At 55.5% G+C, this 14595-nt stretch overlaps 4 protein-coding genes across 4 annotated transcripts; 2 read left to right on the top strand and 2 right to left on the bottom strand.

The window, feature by feature from the left end:
* Window positions 1-60: 60 nt before the first annotated feature.
* On the top strand, window positions 61-957 carry IUM83_07096 (NADH-cytochrome b5 reductase; the record flags this gene model as incomplete). Its single annotated transcript, XM_067931359.1, has 1 exon — window positions 61-957. One exon carries the CDS (start codon window positions 61-63, stop codon window positions 955-957), a length of 897 nt encoding a protein of 298 aa, XP_067780312.1.
* Window positions 958-1030: 73 nt separating this feature from the next.
* IUM83_07095 (DNA repair endonuclease XPF) lies at window positions 1031-3952 on the bottom strand (the record flags this gene model as incomplete). Its single annotated transcript, XM_067931358.1, has 3 exons — window positions 1031-1647; window positions 1705-1960; window positions 2843-3952. 3 exons carry the CDS (start codon window positions 3950-3952, stop codon window positions 1031-1033), a joined length of 1983 nt encoding a protein of 660 aa, XP_067780311.1.
* Window positions 3953-4014: 62 nt separating this feature from the next.
* IUM83_07094 (Phosphatidic acid phosphatase) lies at window positions 4015-5033 on the bottom strand (the record flags this gene model as incomplete). The annotated part of the gene is made up of 2 exons (XM_067931357.1): window positions 4015-4317; window positions 4380-5033. 2 exons carry the CDS (start codon window positions 5031-5033, stop codon window positions 4015-4017), a joined length of 957 nt encoding a protein of 318 aa, XP_067780310.1.
* A 577-nt stretch (window positions 5034-5610) lies between these two features.
* On the top strand, window positions 5611-7138 carry IUM83_07093 (uncharacterized protein; the record flags this gene model as incomplete). The annotated part of the gene is made up of 2 exons (XM_067931356.1): window positions 5611-5995; window positions 6495-7138. 2 exons carry the CDS (start codon window positions 5611-5613, stop codon window positions 7136-7138), a joined length of 1029 nt encoding a protein of 342 aa, XP_067780316.1.
* Between the last annotated feature and the right edge of the window lie 7457 nt (window positions 7139-14595).

Raw genomic sequence — 14595 nt, 5'->3', positions numbered from 1 at the left:
CGCCCCACGTTGCGACCTGGCCACTATAGTCGACGACTTCCCTCCTGGACCTCTACCGCGATGTGGACGACCATGATCATGCGCTTCCCGACGCAGGCCAAGGCCCTGTCGCGCGGTGCGCTCGTGACGGCGGGCATGGCTGCGCTCGCGGCGTTCTCCGGCTCCTCGGCGGCGCAGTGCGAGGAGGCGCCCAAGGTGGCGCTGAGCCCCAAGGAGTTCCGCTCCTTCACGGTGCGCAAGGTGGAGGACGTGAACCACAACACGAAGCGCGTGACCTTCGACCTGCCGACGCCCGACCATGAGATGGGCATCACCACGCCCAGCTGCCTCATGGCATGTGCCAAGGTGGACGGCAAGACGGTCGTGCGCCCCTACACGCCCACCAACGTGAACGAGGAGAAGGGCTTCCTCGAGCTCGTGGTCAAGGGCTACCCGCAGGGCAAGCTGAGCAAGCACATCGTGGAGCTCAAGGAGGGCGACTCGCTCGACATGAAGGGCCCCTTCCCCAAGTTCAACTACTACCCCAACAGGTACAAGAGCATCGGCATGATCGCGGGCGGCTCCGGCATCACGCCCATGCTGCAGCTCATCAAGACCATCTGTCGCAACCCGGAGGACCGCACCGAGATCACGCTGCTGTACTGCAGCGTGTCGGAGGAGGACATCATCCTGCGCGAGGAAGTGGAGGCCATGATGTACCTGTACCCGCAGATTTCGGTGGTGCACGTGCTTAGCAACCCGTCCGCCGAGTGGAAGGGCCTGACGGGCTTCGTCTCCAAGGAGATGGTTGAGAAGTACATGCCGGAGCCGTCGGACGACAACCTCGTGTGCGTCTGCGGCCCGCCGCCGATGATGTACCATGTCTCGGGCGACAAGGCCAAGGACAGGTCTCAGGGCGAGCTGCAGGGCTTGCTGAAGGAGCTCAACTACACCTGGACGCAAGTGTTCAAGTTCTAAGCTTCGCACTGATTAGGCTTGAGTGTTTGGGACGTCTACTGTAGAAAACTGATTAAAAACAAGCAGTTCACGTTTACGCCGAGCTATTGAAGAAGGCGTGCAGCTTCTTACCGTTCGCCTTGCCCAGCAGCTCTGTGAGTTCATCTAGCGACTGGCGGCTGAGCTCTGCGAGATTTTTGACGCTCGCCAATACTTTTCGGAAGTTGTGCTCATTGATGCCTGGCAACTTCTTCAGCACATCGATCGAGCTGGTATTGTAGTAGTTCGATGCCAGTTTGCCCTCGCCACTGTTGTTTTGAGCACCGCTGTCGTCCATGGGTAAACCGTTGCCAAGGGCAGCCGCGGCCTCCATGTCGGGCTCCTCTTGATATTTTTTTATTATCTTGAACAAGTCTACGGTGGCATGTGGTGAGCGCGACCAAAGGATTCGTAATGACGGGAAATGCAGAATCAACAACGTGAGCTTTGAGACAATATTGGTCGCACTGATCTCTGAGCCAAGCTCCGACACGTCCTGCAGCGAGAATGACTTGCCTTGGGTGAACTCAATCAGGAGTACTGGAGTTTTATAAAAGCGCCGCATGCTCTCTGCCTGGTTGAACAATCGTCCAGAGTTTAGAGACCCAAAAAGATCACTGATACTCTTACGCTCAACACAAATCTCGGGCGACAAAATGTAGTCGCCGATTTCTAGCGTCACAGGCAGCACAAACAACCCCTCTTTGTGAAGCATGGATGGCAACGCACTGCGGAATTCGCGTACATCCACCACAACTTTGACCCCAGCTCGATGTGACTTGGCACGCCCGCCTGTTCGTGTGTCCATGCTGTATTCCACTGTTTGTTGCCGTAGTTTCATGTGAAGAGGGAGGTCGTACACATTGGCTGGCATCATCAAGTGGGCTTTCTGGTGGATGAGTTTGTCGAATGCGCGCTTCTCACGCTGAATTTCGCTCAGGTAGGATTGTTGCTCCGTGCTTTCGTCGTACATCATGAAATAAATCTGAAGCGGGGCAATGTGAGAGGCATGGAATACCTCTACTTCGCGAATAAACCCCATATCGGGATCATACAATACGATGCAGGAGGGCATTAGATCTTCAAGAAATGCAGAAGCTCCGTGCCCGTGTTGTGTCGCTTGTTCGTACGTACATAACACAACACTGTCCAGGGGATCGACCACTTCAAGGGACAGGTTCGAAGTTCCTGATTGTTGATCCCTACGATGAGATGCCGCTCGAAGACGGCCATCAAAAAATGCCTTCGACTTGCTATCCCTTGCAGCCTTTTCGTTAGCAAAGGTAATGGCCTCTAGCTCTGCTGCTGGCAACCCAAAGCTCGAGACTTCCGTGGTATGGATTTGAACATCACTGTAGCTTGCATCTGATGACTCCTCGCGTACCCGCTTTTTCGCCTTGCCTTGTGATGCCGTCGGCTTTTGCTTACCTTTAGATCCGGTAGGTAAAACGGTTTCTTCTTCAGTATACAGTTCATCTGTTCGCAACTTCGCTGCAGCTTCCAACAGCAGTCTCTGCTCAAGTCCAAGTGAGGCCAAATTGCCCCCTTTTTGCTTTAGGGAAGCTTCTTTCTGAAGCAAGTAGTGACCAAAACGCCGCCGCATCATTTCTTGCGCACCCAAGCTTAAGAACTCGCGCAACTGGGCACATGTGCGTTCGTCCTTGACCATCACCAAAACACTTGCCCCGCCCGCAGCTAGCTTATCTTTGTCGTGGTTTTTCTTCTTTTGTTGATTACGTTGCCGTTCTTCATGCACTTCATCTAGGATTTCTCTCAGCGCGTCCCATTTGGGGTTTTGTTCTAGCACAAGTTTGAGCTCAGCGCTGGCTGCAGCATTCGAACTTGCCGTTAATTGACGAAGATTTACCGGCTTCTTGGTTGTAGAATCCACAATCTGGTACAGCCGCTCTTTTGTTGCAGTAAGAAGCCGATCTGCAGCATCAGTAAACAACCACGGCGACGGAAAGCGCTGCTGCCCGTTCATGGTCTGATAGTTCACTAAAAACGAGTAGTACGAGATGGCGTCATAGCGTGGGAGGTATGCCAACAGTTGACGGAGAGTCGCTAGGTCTCCAACGAGTTGCTTGGTTTTGACAGGAAGCTTATGCCACAACGGATCCAATTGTCGTCGAATAAAGCTACTGAACGACTTGGCAAGTGCCTTATCCATCGTAAGATCCGCTGCATCCAGTGACTTTGTGCTGCGTTGCAGCTCCTTCACCGTAGCTTCCAGAGCTACAAGCAGCGCCTCCTGCATGATCTTCATCGAAGGTGAGAAGGCCACTTCAATCTCGTACACCTCCGGCTGGTGCTTCTCCAAGCACGCGTTAATTGCAACGTGGAATCTGGGATACAGGAACACATTCCGCACGTACAAATGCTTGAGCACTTGCTCCACGCGGTTAAACCCGGACGAAAGCGCGACGCTGTCGCCGCAGAAGCCTTTGATGAACCCTTCGCGGTTGCGCTCGCGGTACAGTCGGAGGATGAACGCCTCGATCGACGTCTCCGTCACGTGGTGTGCGTCGTTCACCAGCAGGCCACTGATGTTGCCCGGATCCACGTGGTTGGCGAGCAGATCCACCACCAGGATGCGCGCCGTCACGAAGAAGACGCCGCCGCGCTTGTACATCTGCTGCCTCTCGTTCAAGTTGATGCGAGCGTCCACCACGCGCGGCAGCAGCCGGCGGTCGAGGCCGAGCGCCAGCACCAGACGACGCAGCGTCGCAGCCTGCTCGTTGGCGTTGAGGCACAGCACGAGGCTGTGCGGCGAGCAGTAGAGGCGCACGAAGCTCGCCAGCACGCGCAAGAGCCCCAGGCCGCGGCCCAGCACCAGAACACCGTCGTGCGCATACAGCTCCTCGACCATCTCTCGCTCATAAGGCAGCCAGCGCGCCGCCAGCGACGAGATAGCAGCGCTGGCGTCGTCATCGCCAGCTCCATCCACCGAGAGATCGACCACTTCGACCTGCGCCATCCGATACAAAAACCAAATACAACGAATTGTAACACGAGTTGAAATTGTAACTGTTATGGCAGTTAGAGTTTGTCGAATTGCTGCCGCCGATGGCGTTCTTGCCGCGGGAGTCCAGCCGAGTCCCAGCTAAACACAGAGCAGTAGTTGTAGCTGTATGCAATGCAGGCTGAGAACGCACCAATAATGCTACCCGCCAGAATGTCGCTGTAGTGATGCCAGTTGTCGATGGAGCGAGTGATTGCAACCCAGGCCGCCACGAAGGTCGGAACGAAGCAGAGGAACAGCTTTAGCGTTTTACGACCACCACGGAGCGCCGAGTCACTTCGGTTTTTGCAATTCAGACGCGATCGTCCCAATAAATAGAGCTGGCAACACACAAGTCGATCAGAAACGAATCACACCTCTAATCTATGAAAGTAGAACGTACCGTTAGCACGAGCATGGTGGACCACGAAAACGAAGCATGACCGGACGGGAAGCTCTTGCGGCCTTCCTTTTCGCCGGCAGGGTCGGTACACAAATTTGTAATTCCATCCCACACAACGTCGTACTGCCACTTGCACATGCTGTGGAAGCTTGGGCGAAATCGACCGGTCAAGTTCTTGGTAAACTCCGTCAGCAGCTCGCTCATGCTTGCAGACTGCGCCAGCGACAGTAGGAAGTCACGCGTGTCATACGCGACCAAACGCACCGTCCAAGCTCTCGGGAACACGAAATTCATGAGCAGGTTAACTAGGACGGGGACAGTGATTCCCCATAACACCAGGGTCTCTGTTGTGACCTGCTCCGCATGAACCTTGGCGTTGAGTGTTGGATCTCGAGACCAAACAGTTGCTGTCGAGTTGATCTGCACTTCAACGCTCGGGATGGGGCGCTGCTGGACGGGGATGCAGGCGAAGAAGAGCGCGAGCCCAAACATTGCTAGCGTGCAGCTGAACTCGAGCGCGCGATACTCGCTGAGTACGCGCGTGAGGCTGCCTTGCGCGCCGTATCGCTCCCCACTTGACGATAGCTCCGGGGGGCTCCCCATCATGAGCGTATACTCGTCGACGTCGTCGACGTCCTCTGCCATGACTTCCATGTGCACAGCTCACTGTTTGAGCACTGATTGTTATTTTGAACCAATCAACGAGTGCGTCAATTACTTATATGTAGCAATAATTTGTGTGACAATCTTGTGATCGTACTTAATCGAGTGGTGTGCGACTTTTGGAGCTAAAGCCCTTGGTTTAACCGAACGAAGAGGAAGCCAGGCTTGGGGGGTAAACCAAAAGTGACCACCCCCGCAGTTCGAGTGGATGGAAGCTTCGTTCTAGAACCACCCTACATCTGCTCTATCCTATTATGTCCTTAACTATGCGAATGATACCTACGGTAGTGTAACCTCTCCAATCTGATACACTCACCCGTTCCTCAGATGAGGGTTGCGTCGCTTCGTCCTCGCGCCTCTTCAAGGTACAGTCGCACTTAATACGGATGGCTACAAAGCCAACCGAACTTATCCGTGCTAAGTCCGTTCTTAACAGTCATATCTCGATTGGACGTGTACGGCGCAGCAGTTGTTGCACTCGGGCGGCTTTTGGGGCGGATTCGTCTTGCGTCGGCTGGTGGTGTACTCCCCCGGTCGGAGCTGAATAGGTCCTGCCAGCGCCATCGTCATGACAGTCGAGCATGGCGGCCTCGGCCGCGCACAGGCTGGAGCCTCGCCCTCTTCGGGACCGGGCGCGTCCTCGCGGGCACCCCTTGACGAAATTGCTGCAGCCGCTGCGCGTGCTCCTCGTGCGCCCCTCTCCTCGCCGCGTACTACGTCCGCTGTGCTGCTGGCCTCGCTGCCTCCGACGGATGACTTCGACTTCGACCCGGGGCACGTGGAGCCATTCCTGCTCCTGGATGATGAAGGCGTGCCTGTGGGCCCGCGCGGCGCCCTTTCGCCAGCACCGGCGCGCGTGCAGGATGGAGATGAAGGTCCTAGCTGTCTCGTGGACTTGGACGCTATCCTGGCTGAGTCCGACGATGTTGGCGAGGAGGAGGTCGTCGACCAAGGTAGACCAGCAGCGGCGCCTACTTCACCAGCACTGCTGCCCGTCATACCTTGGGTAGTGGCCTCAAGTCCTGTTGTTGGGCCGGCGCGCATGCTTCAGAGGCTTCGCTTAGATCCTCCTACGTCGCAGCCAAGTGATCCTACGCTTCGCAGCACCACGGTTGCGCTTCGGTCGCACAGGCTTGATGTTGAAGCTCGTGTTGCCGTCCCAGTGAAACCTTCTCCGGCGGTGGAGCCACAGATGGCTGTCTATCATGACGAGCCTCTTCCTCAACACCCTGCGCGTCATCCCGGAAATAACCATCGTAATTACTACGATCCAGCGGCACCTTGGGACCCAGCGCATGAGTATGGCTTCGCCTACTTCATGGATCTCCACGGAGACCCTCCCAATCGCTCGTATTTAGTGAAGTGGGCCGCTTCAATAGTCTTGGGTTTGGGAAGAACAACTTGCTGGATACCCGGAGTTGAAGGACCACCTCGACCGGTGGGTTGCTGCAGGACGTCCCGACACGTTCTATCGATACGCGGACGAACACTTCGGTGGTGCAGGTGCTTCGGCTACTGGCCGGTGCTTCATGGAGGCTCTTCACGCAGCGTGTTACCATCTTGACAACCCATCGCTCATTACGGAGGACCACTTGGAATGCTTCGATAAACAGCACAAGCGTGAGATGACCTACGGCGTCAAGCACGAAGACATGGCTGAGTTCTTCAAGTTCTTGGAGCGCGACTGTCTTTCCTTGGACTACAACGAGCTGTACAAGTCGCGACAAATTGATTCGTTGAACTCGCTCGCTGACTTCGTCGCTTTCGTTCGCCGTGAGAAGCTGGAGTATGGATGTTACCTAGTGTGTGCGGGTCAGCACCGCCTGGATCACTGCATCGTTCTCGTAGTTCGCCTACACCAGGGTCCGTTGATGGCGTATGATGTCTGGGAAGAGTTCGAAGATCCGCCGTGTTGGATGAAGCCATTGACGAAAATCAATACTGTCAAGGCCATCTATCGCATCAAGGAAGGACCCAAGCCGGAACCACCACGTGGAAAGCGACTCACCAAGACTGACAAGAAGCGTGCAAGAAAGGCAGCAACAAAGTCGGCCAAAAACGCTAAGAAGAGAGCCAAGCAGCGCAGCCAGGGATAGCCATGCGTGTAATCGAGAATACATGTGGCCTTGAGCCCCCTTTCATTGCTTCCTGGTCCGTCGGCTTCGTTTCAAGCGACGTTGGGCTTCGAACTCTGCGATCAAATTTGGCACTTGCTTCAAGTTTTCAACCGGCTCCCAAGTGGGCTTCTCTTCACCCACCCACCACAAGGAATTGGGTCCGTTGTTTGTGGCGACGTTTCCCCAGTAGTCGACGCACAAGTTGACCAACAGTGCCATCCGCGAGGATGGCGTCGTGTGGCCGTGACAAGCGACTTGGTTCCTTGTAGGGCTTCAGCGAGCCAGTGTTGAAAACCGGATGCAGCTTGTTACCAGCCTGGATGTTGAGCTCGTAGGCGTGGTTGTGGATCTTCCGCACGATCGTGTCAGGACCAATCCACTTAGGTCCAAACTTGGCCGAGTTCGGCAAGCCAGAGTGCTTTGGGTCGAGGTGTTGTGTGCTTAAGTACACTCGATCGCCAATGTCGAAGCCTTGTTCCTCACGATTGCGGTCGTAGAAATCATGCACGCGCTCCGGTGCCTACGCCAATGCTTCACGACAACTCAGCAAGATGGCTGCTTGGCGCTCATGGAACTCCGCTCCTCGTCGACGCTTGGGAACGTTCCCCAACTGCTCGGAAGCAAGCTGAAGAGGATTCAGCGGGATGTATCCCAGATCGGCTTCGAATGGTGCGTATTTCGTGCTGGTGTTGATAGTTGAATTGATGGCAAACTCAGCGTTGGCGAGATGAAGATCCCAGTCATCCTCCAGTGGACCAACGAAGCACCGAAGATACTCTTCCAAGGTTTGGTTCATGCGTTCCGTTTGTCCGTCGCCTTGCGCTCGGTGGGCCACGGTCATGCTCAACTTCGTTCCGATCGACTTGAAGATGACATGTTGCCAGAAGGCGGACACGAACTTCCGGTCACGGTCGGAGACAATATTCGTCGGCATGCCGTGGAGCTTCCAAATGTTGTCAATGAAAAGTCGAGCTACACCTTCGGCTGTCACTTTCTTCGTAGTGGGCACGAAGTGGCAACGCTTCGTTAACCGGTCGTGTAGTGGGTCTAACTTGACTCACTACTTTAGCTTACACGTTGCACAACGTGTATGAGGAAGCGTAAGTACTTAGTAATTACTTAGGTTAATTATATTTGAATACACAAATATAAGTTAACTTAGACAAGACTCCAAGTAGCTAGTTTAAGGTAAAATGAGAACTGTATTGCTTGTAAATTGATCTTCCTCTAAAATCTGCTAAAAACTGTTTATCATCTATGAAAGGGTTGACAGCGGCTGGCTGTCAGAGCCCCGCTAATATGCATGTCTCTGATTGGTAGAAAGATGCTGCTTTCTACCAATAGGATCTTTGGGTATGTGTGGACCACTCACTGTGGTGGTCCACTTCAATGTATCCATCGGTGTGTCTTACACCAATGTGAGGAAGTATCCAAAACGTTTAACAGATAACCTATCTGTTAAATTCACAAGTGGCTTGCAGCCACTTGTACGTGTAACCCCGTTACACCATCCCCCACTTAAGGTTAGACGCGCGGGGTCCCCGCACGTCAATCTTTTGGAATTGACCATTCGTCAATTCTCCGCGTTTGGAGAAGAAACCCGCGCTCATTCAACGATGAGCGCGCCTCAGAAGAAGTCCGCAAAGTCGGTGGGGAGTCATCTCTCCATCGACGACTACTTCGAACGCCAGAAGGCGAAGTACGGCGACGTCGTCGACTTCGACGACGACGACGAAGATATGGAGGGCGAGGAGGACTCGCCCTCTAAGCGTAAAGACTCAGTGTCGAGCGAATCGCTCGACCCTCATGCCAAGAACATTCGCCCGCGTGAAGGGGACGAATCGGACGCTTCGAGTTCGAAGCGTTCGCGTACTGAGAGCGATACCCCACTCGCTTCAGCTGGGGCTATCAGTACTCCGCGCGCTGCGCCTGCAGCGCGTGATGTCAAAGCTCAAGGCTCTCCGCGTGCTGCGCCTGCTGCGCGCGATCCGTGGATGCCGTCCGCGTCCGAGATCACGGACCGGTATGGGAACTCGGTACCTCCGAATGAGGTGCCGCTGTACGTATGCAGCGCCATCAAAGATGACGCCGTGGCTGCCGAGCTGCACTTTGATGCGGGAACGCATCAAAGGCGCGATTACTACATCGGACTCTTTCATGAGCTCCGATGGTTTCAAAGCAAGAAGACCTCTCCTCGCAGCAAAGTGCCCGAATGGCAGGCACTTTGTCAAAGCTGGAACGCCTTTGTTGAGAACTTCAACAAGAGGCCGAGTGCTTACCGTGATCGGATTAAGCGAGCGCGTGATCGCTTCGAGACGTACTCGAAGCGTGGAAAGCTGGAGCAACTTCATGTTGCTGCTGAGGAGGCAAATGTGCCATGCGCTGTGCCCGAGGGCTTTCAGTGCACGAAGTGCTTTCCAGGCGTGGTCCGCTTGAGCGACCGCGACCTGAACGGGTACACGTCGTTCCGTGTGCCCGAGAGTCTCAAAGAGCTCCGTGCTAAGTTCTTAGCACGTGAGGGTTCGGGCGCTAGCGATGATCGCAGCGCTCGTGTTACTTCCGCTGCGCCAGCGCGTACTGCTCTTCGTACGCCCTCACCATTTCCGGAACGTCCTCCAGCAAGACGTTCCGCGGCTCCCATGTATCTTGATGGGGAGGAAATCCTCTCCAACGAATACGAAAACGATCCCCTTGAGGGTTCGTTTTCGGGATACTATGGTCAACAATCCGCTCAACAATCCAGTGGGTTGAGCCGCGGGCGTCACGGATCGGCGGTGGCGGGGGTGGGAACACGCCCCGGGTATGATCAGCCCCGGGCTGATCAGTATGCGCCTCTCCACGACCGGGTGACCGCCGTGGAGCGTCTGCATCGCGCTGAGTTCGCCGCCCTGAACCAGGAGCTGGCGAACCAGAAGGCTCAAGTCGCGGCGGTCTCGCAGACCGCCTCGAATTTCCAGGTCGAGTTGGGGACCCGGATGAAGGAGTTGCTCCAGCGCGTCCGCGCGCTGGAGGAGAGGTTGCTCGTCGCCGAGGCCAAGTCTCCGCTTCTGCCTCGGCTCCTGCCGAGTCTTCGGGTCAGCCAAGCTAGATGGCTCGTACTGCAGGTACGGCTTCAGCCGTCCGACGTAAAAGGTCGGATGGAGGCGCATGCTAGACGGTATGTTTAGCGTGTATGCGTTGCCGTGCCGTGCCAACACTGTGAACGGCCCGATGAAGCGCGGAGCAACCGTACTTGCTCCGAAAACCGAAACTTCATGCTTAGGCAGGTTTGTGTAGCTAACAAAACCAATGAAGTAACTATGAATTCATTTGTGTTGCCCCTGCCCACATTGTTTGCGTTCAGCTTCTGTTGATCAACAGAAGCTGTTATTGCATCTTGGACAAACCGAATTACGGCTTGTCTTTTGGTGATGAAACTGATTGCATCCGAGCTGAAGTCATTCAGCTCGTTCTCCGCTAGAGGCCCGGCCTCTGCGTGGTTCTTGCGGTGTCTGCGCCCTGCGCAACCCGTGGTCGTTAAGCCATGTTGTTGGGGAGTCTGCGCCCTGCGCAGACTCATGGTTTGTCCATTGTTGCAGCTGACACTGTGCAAGTGTCAGCGGTTTTCTGCGGTTGCTGTATTGCAGTCGTAGATCTCCCCACTTAAAGTGGGAGCCATCACTCCGAGTAAACTCTGTAGGCGTGGATGCCGCATGGCATTCACGTAGAACGGTGTATGCCCGGTCGAGGCATGCACTGAGTTGTTGATGGCAAACTCTGCCATCGATAAGCACTCGCTCCAGTATTGGAACGAGTGAGCGTAGCTCTTCAACATATCGACGAGCACGCGATTCACGCGCTCGGTTTGACTGTCCGTCTGCGGATGGTCCGCAATCGACATGGAAAGCTGGCTCCCAAGAAGTGTAAACACTTCTTGCCACAGGTGCGCTGTGAAGCGCGGGTCTCTGTCCGACACGATGTCGGTCGGCATGCCATGGTGTTTGAACACAATGTTAACGAACAGATGGGCCGTCTGCTTCGCTGTCACTTCTGCCGGCACCGCAGCAAGATGGACCATTTTGCTGAAGCGGTCGACGAAGACCACAACACCGGTATTCCCTCCGCTGGCCGGGGGAAGACCAAAGATGAAGTCCAAAGACATGGACTTCCAACACTCCGACGGAGTCGGTAGTGATTACAGTGGAGCCTGCGCGAATGGCGCAGGCTTTACGCGTTGGCATACCTCGCAAGCACGGATGTACTTGCGCACCCACTTATACTGGTGGTGCCAGTAGAAGTCGCGCGTGAGAAGGACGCATGTATTCTCACGTCCGAGATGTCCCGCAGTCGGGGCATCATGATACTCATACATGATCCTGAGTCGCAGGTCATGGTCATTTGGCACGACAACGCGATCCGCGTTGTCGTCGACTGCATAGTAAAGCAGTAGTCCGTCGTGCACACGAAAGCGGTGTGCACGCGCTCGAAGGTGCTTGGGCAGCTTCTGACGGGACTTGTCAGAAGGCGCTGTGCCATAGGCCAGCAAGAGCTTCGCGTCCGCGTCGTGCGCGTACGCTGCCTTCACATCATCCAACAGCGACGGTGTGGGTTTGCTCGATCGCATGACGTCAATGGCATTGACGTCAACAGCTTCCGTGTAGTCCGGCCGACGTGATAACGCGTCGGCCATTACGTTCAATCTTCCGGGTTTGTATTCGACCCGGAAGTTATACTCCGCAAAGAATGAGAGCCATCTCGCCATTCTTCGTGATATGTGTGGCGACTTCACTGCGGTGCGCAGTGAAGCATGGTCGGTGTAGACCACAAACGGTCTACTTCCAAGCAAATACACTCGGAACTTTGCGAGTGCGTATTTCATGGCAAGGTGTTCCTTGTCATGTACTGGATAGTTGCGCTCAGCTGGCTTCAGCTGACGCGATTGGTAGTAGACGACACGATCACGGCCCTCGTGATCGTGCTGCATCAACGCGCATCCGATCGCGAAATCGGATGCGTCACACACTACGTCAAATGGGCGATCTTGGTCGGCCACTGCCAAGATCGGCGCCTCAGTCAAGCCCCGCTTGACTGCATCGAATGCCTTTTGGCAATCGGGTGTCCAATTCCACACAGCTTCTTTCTTAAGAAGTTGTGACAGCGGGCGGATCTTGCCCGCATAGTCCTCCACGTACTTGCACAAGTACGTGGCCAAATAAGGAACTGCCTCAGTTCCTTGACACTTGAAGGCGTTGGTCATTCATTGATCACTCTGACCTTTTCCGGGTCAGGGCGAACACCATTTTTCCCTACGAGACACCCGAGGACGGGTATCTCGCTCGCCCCGAAGATACACTTCTTCAGGTTCGCGTAGAGCTTATGCTTTCGCATAAGCTCAAGTAGCTTCCGGAGATGCACCCTGTGCGTCTCTACGTCGGTCTTTCCGTCCACAGCCCGGCTGTGGATGAATACATCATCGAAGTAGCTCGGCGCGAAGTCGCGCACCGAGCGCAACAAGTGCGCCACTCACCTGTTGAAGGTCGCAGGGGCGTTCTTAAGCCCCTGCGGCATTACTAGCCACTCCCAGAGCATGTCGCTTGGCGTGCTCACAGCCGTGAGAGGGATATCGCTCTCACGCATTAGGATATGATAAAATCCGTCTCGCAAGTCGAGAGCACTGTAAACGGTGCTCCCGGCCATCGAATCGATGATAACATCTTTTCGTGGTATCGGCGTCTGCGCCGGTACCGTCGCATCGTTCAGCTTGTTGTGGGCATGAACGATGCGCCATCCGCCCTGTGGCTTCTTGACACAGAACGTCGGAGCACTGTGCGGGGACTTTGATTCCCGCACTTGTCCTACTTTACGACGACTTTCAAAGAAGTCGTCGATCGCTTTCACTTGCTCTCGCGGCAGTGGCCACTGCCGCGTGACACAGTACTTCGTGCCCGGCACGAGATCAATCTCGTGCTGAATGCCCTTATCCTGCGGAAGCTCCGCAGGAATGTCTTCCGGGAGTACGTCTTTGTACTCCCTCAACAATTCGTAATAGGGACTCGACTTCAGCGAGTCCCAACCTTGTTCCTCGAAGCGCTCTCGCTTCGTCTTCGCACTGAGAGTGAAGACACTCTCAGTGGTACTTCCATGAAGAGCTGCCTCAGCTCTTCGCTCTCGCCTCGCCGTTCTTTCGCTGTCCGAAAGAACGCAGACTGCTCGATGCGTCCATCGTGCAAGTCGCGCGTGAAGCGCTTCCAGCTCATGGCTGGAAGCGAAGTCAACTCCGACGCCGTCGTCGGAGGACTAGCGAGTTCCATGTCACGATACTGGAATCCAGTATCGGTGCGCGTCAAGACGCTTAGCGTCTTGACATTCGGCGTCACCGCCGCAGTCTGCCCAGCAGACTGCTCTTGTTGCGTCTCGGTCCCGGACCGAGACTTGCGCAGCGTTTTCCGCTTGCGCCGTCTTCTTGTTGTGCGGAGCCCGGCTCCGCACAGTTGTTCTTCTGGTCCAGGCCCGGCCGTGGACTGTCGTTCGCCGGCGGACCCTGTCCGCGGGCGCGCGGTATCAAGCCCGGCTTGACCGCATTTTCCTTCGTGCAGCCCGGCTGCACGGTAATGTGTCCCTTCGCTGGCAGACCCTGTCTGCGGGCGCGCGATATCAAGCCCGGCTTGATCGCATGGCGCTTCGTCGTGCGGCCCTGCTGCACGACAGCATGCAAATTGCGTCAGTGCGGTACGTTTGCAACCGTCCGCACTGTTTGCAGCGTCAACTCCCGGAGTTGACACGCCTTCGTCACCTCGACGCCATTCATTGGCGGAGCCCCTCATGACCGAGGGTGCGTCGGCTCCCGGAGCCGACGCGTCGTTGTCGACCTGACCGCTTCGGGTCAGGGACTGTCCCTTACACGCTTGAACGTGGGTGTTGGTTCCCGGAACCAACACATCTTTTTCTTTCGACGTCGGCAGCATTGCCGACGTGGGTCTCACTTGTGCGCGCCCTCGCGCACTTCTTGGGCACTCCGGGACAGCAGCATAAAGCGCTGTCTCGACTGGTGAGCCGCGCGCACCTGCTGGTGCGCGCGCTGCGGTAACAGGGCCATCGCTCTCTGTTCCGCTGTCGCGTCCGAAGCGCACGAGCGTGCGCTTCTTCCAGTCTATCACCGGATCATGCCGTGCAAGCCACGGCATGCCCATTACTACGTCGAACTTATCGTCCAGGTCCAGGGCGATAAAGTGTTCGACAAACATTTGTTGTTTGTACGAGAAGCGCACGTTCACGACGCGCTTCTCGGTTTTTACGATGGCACCTGTTGCCAATCGTACCTCCAGAAGACTTCGAGGTGTATCTACCTCCTCGAAGTCAAGTCTCGACAGGCTTCGTAGTCGAACAAAGTTGTTCGACGCGCCTGAATCTACCAAAGCTCGAAGAGAGTCACTCGCTCTCTTCGAGTAAACCTTCAA

The sequence above is a fragment of the Phytophthora cinnamomi genome (genome assembly GCF_018691715.1).
Source record: "Phytophthora cinnamomi strain GKB4 chromosome Unknown Contig127, whole genome shotgun sequence".
NCBI classification, from domain to species: domain Eukaryota; phylum Oomycota; class Peronosporomycetes; order Peronosporales; family Peronosporaceae; genus Phytophthora; species Phytophthora cinnamomi.
The sequence above is the reverse complement of the archived record's forward strand: the minus strand, read 5'-3'. Positions and strand labels throughout refer to the sequence as shown.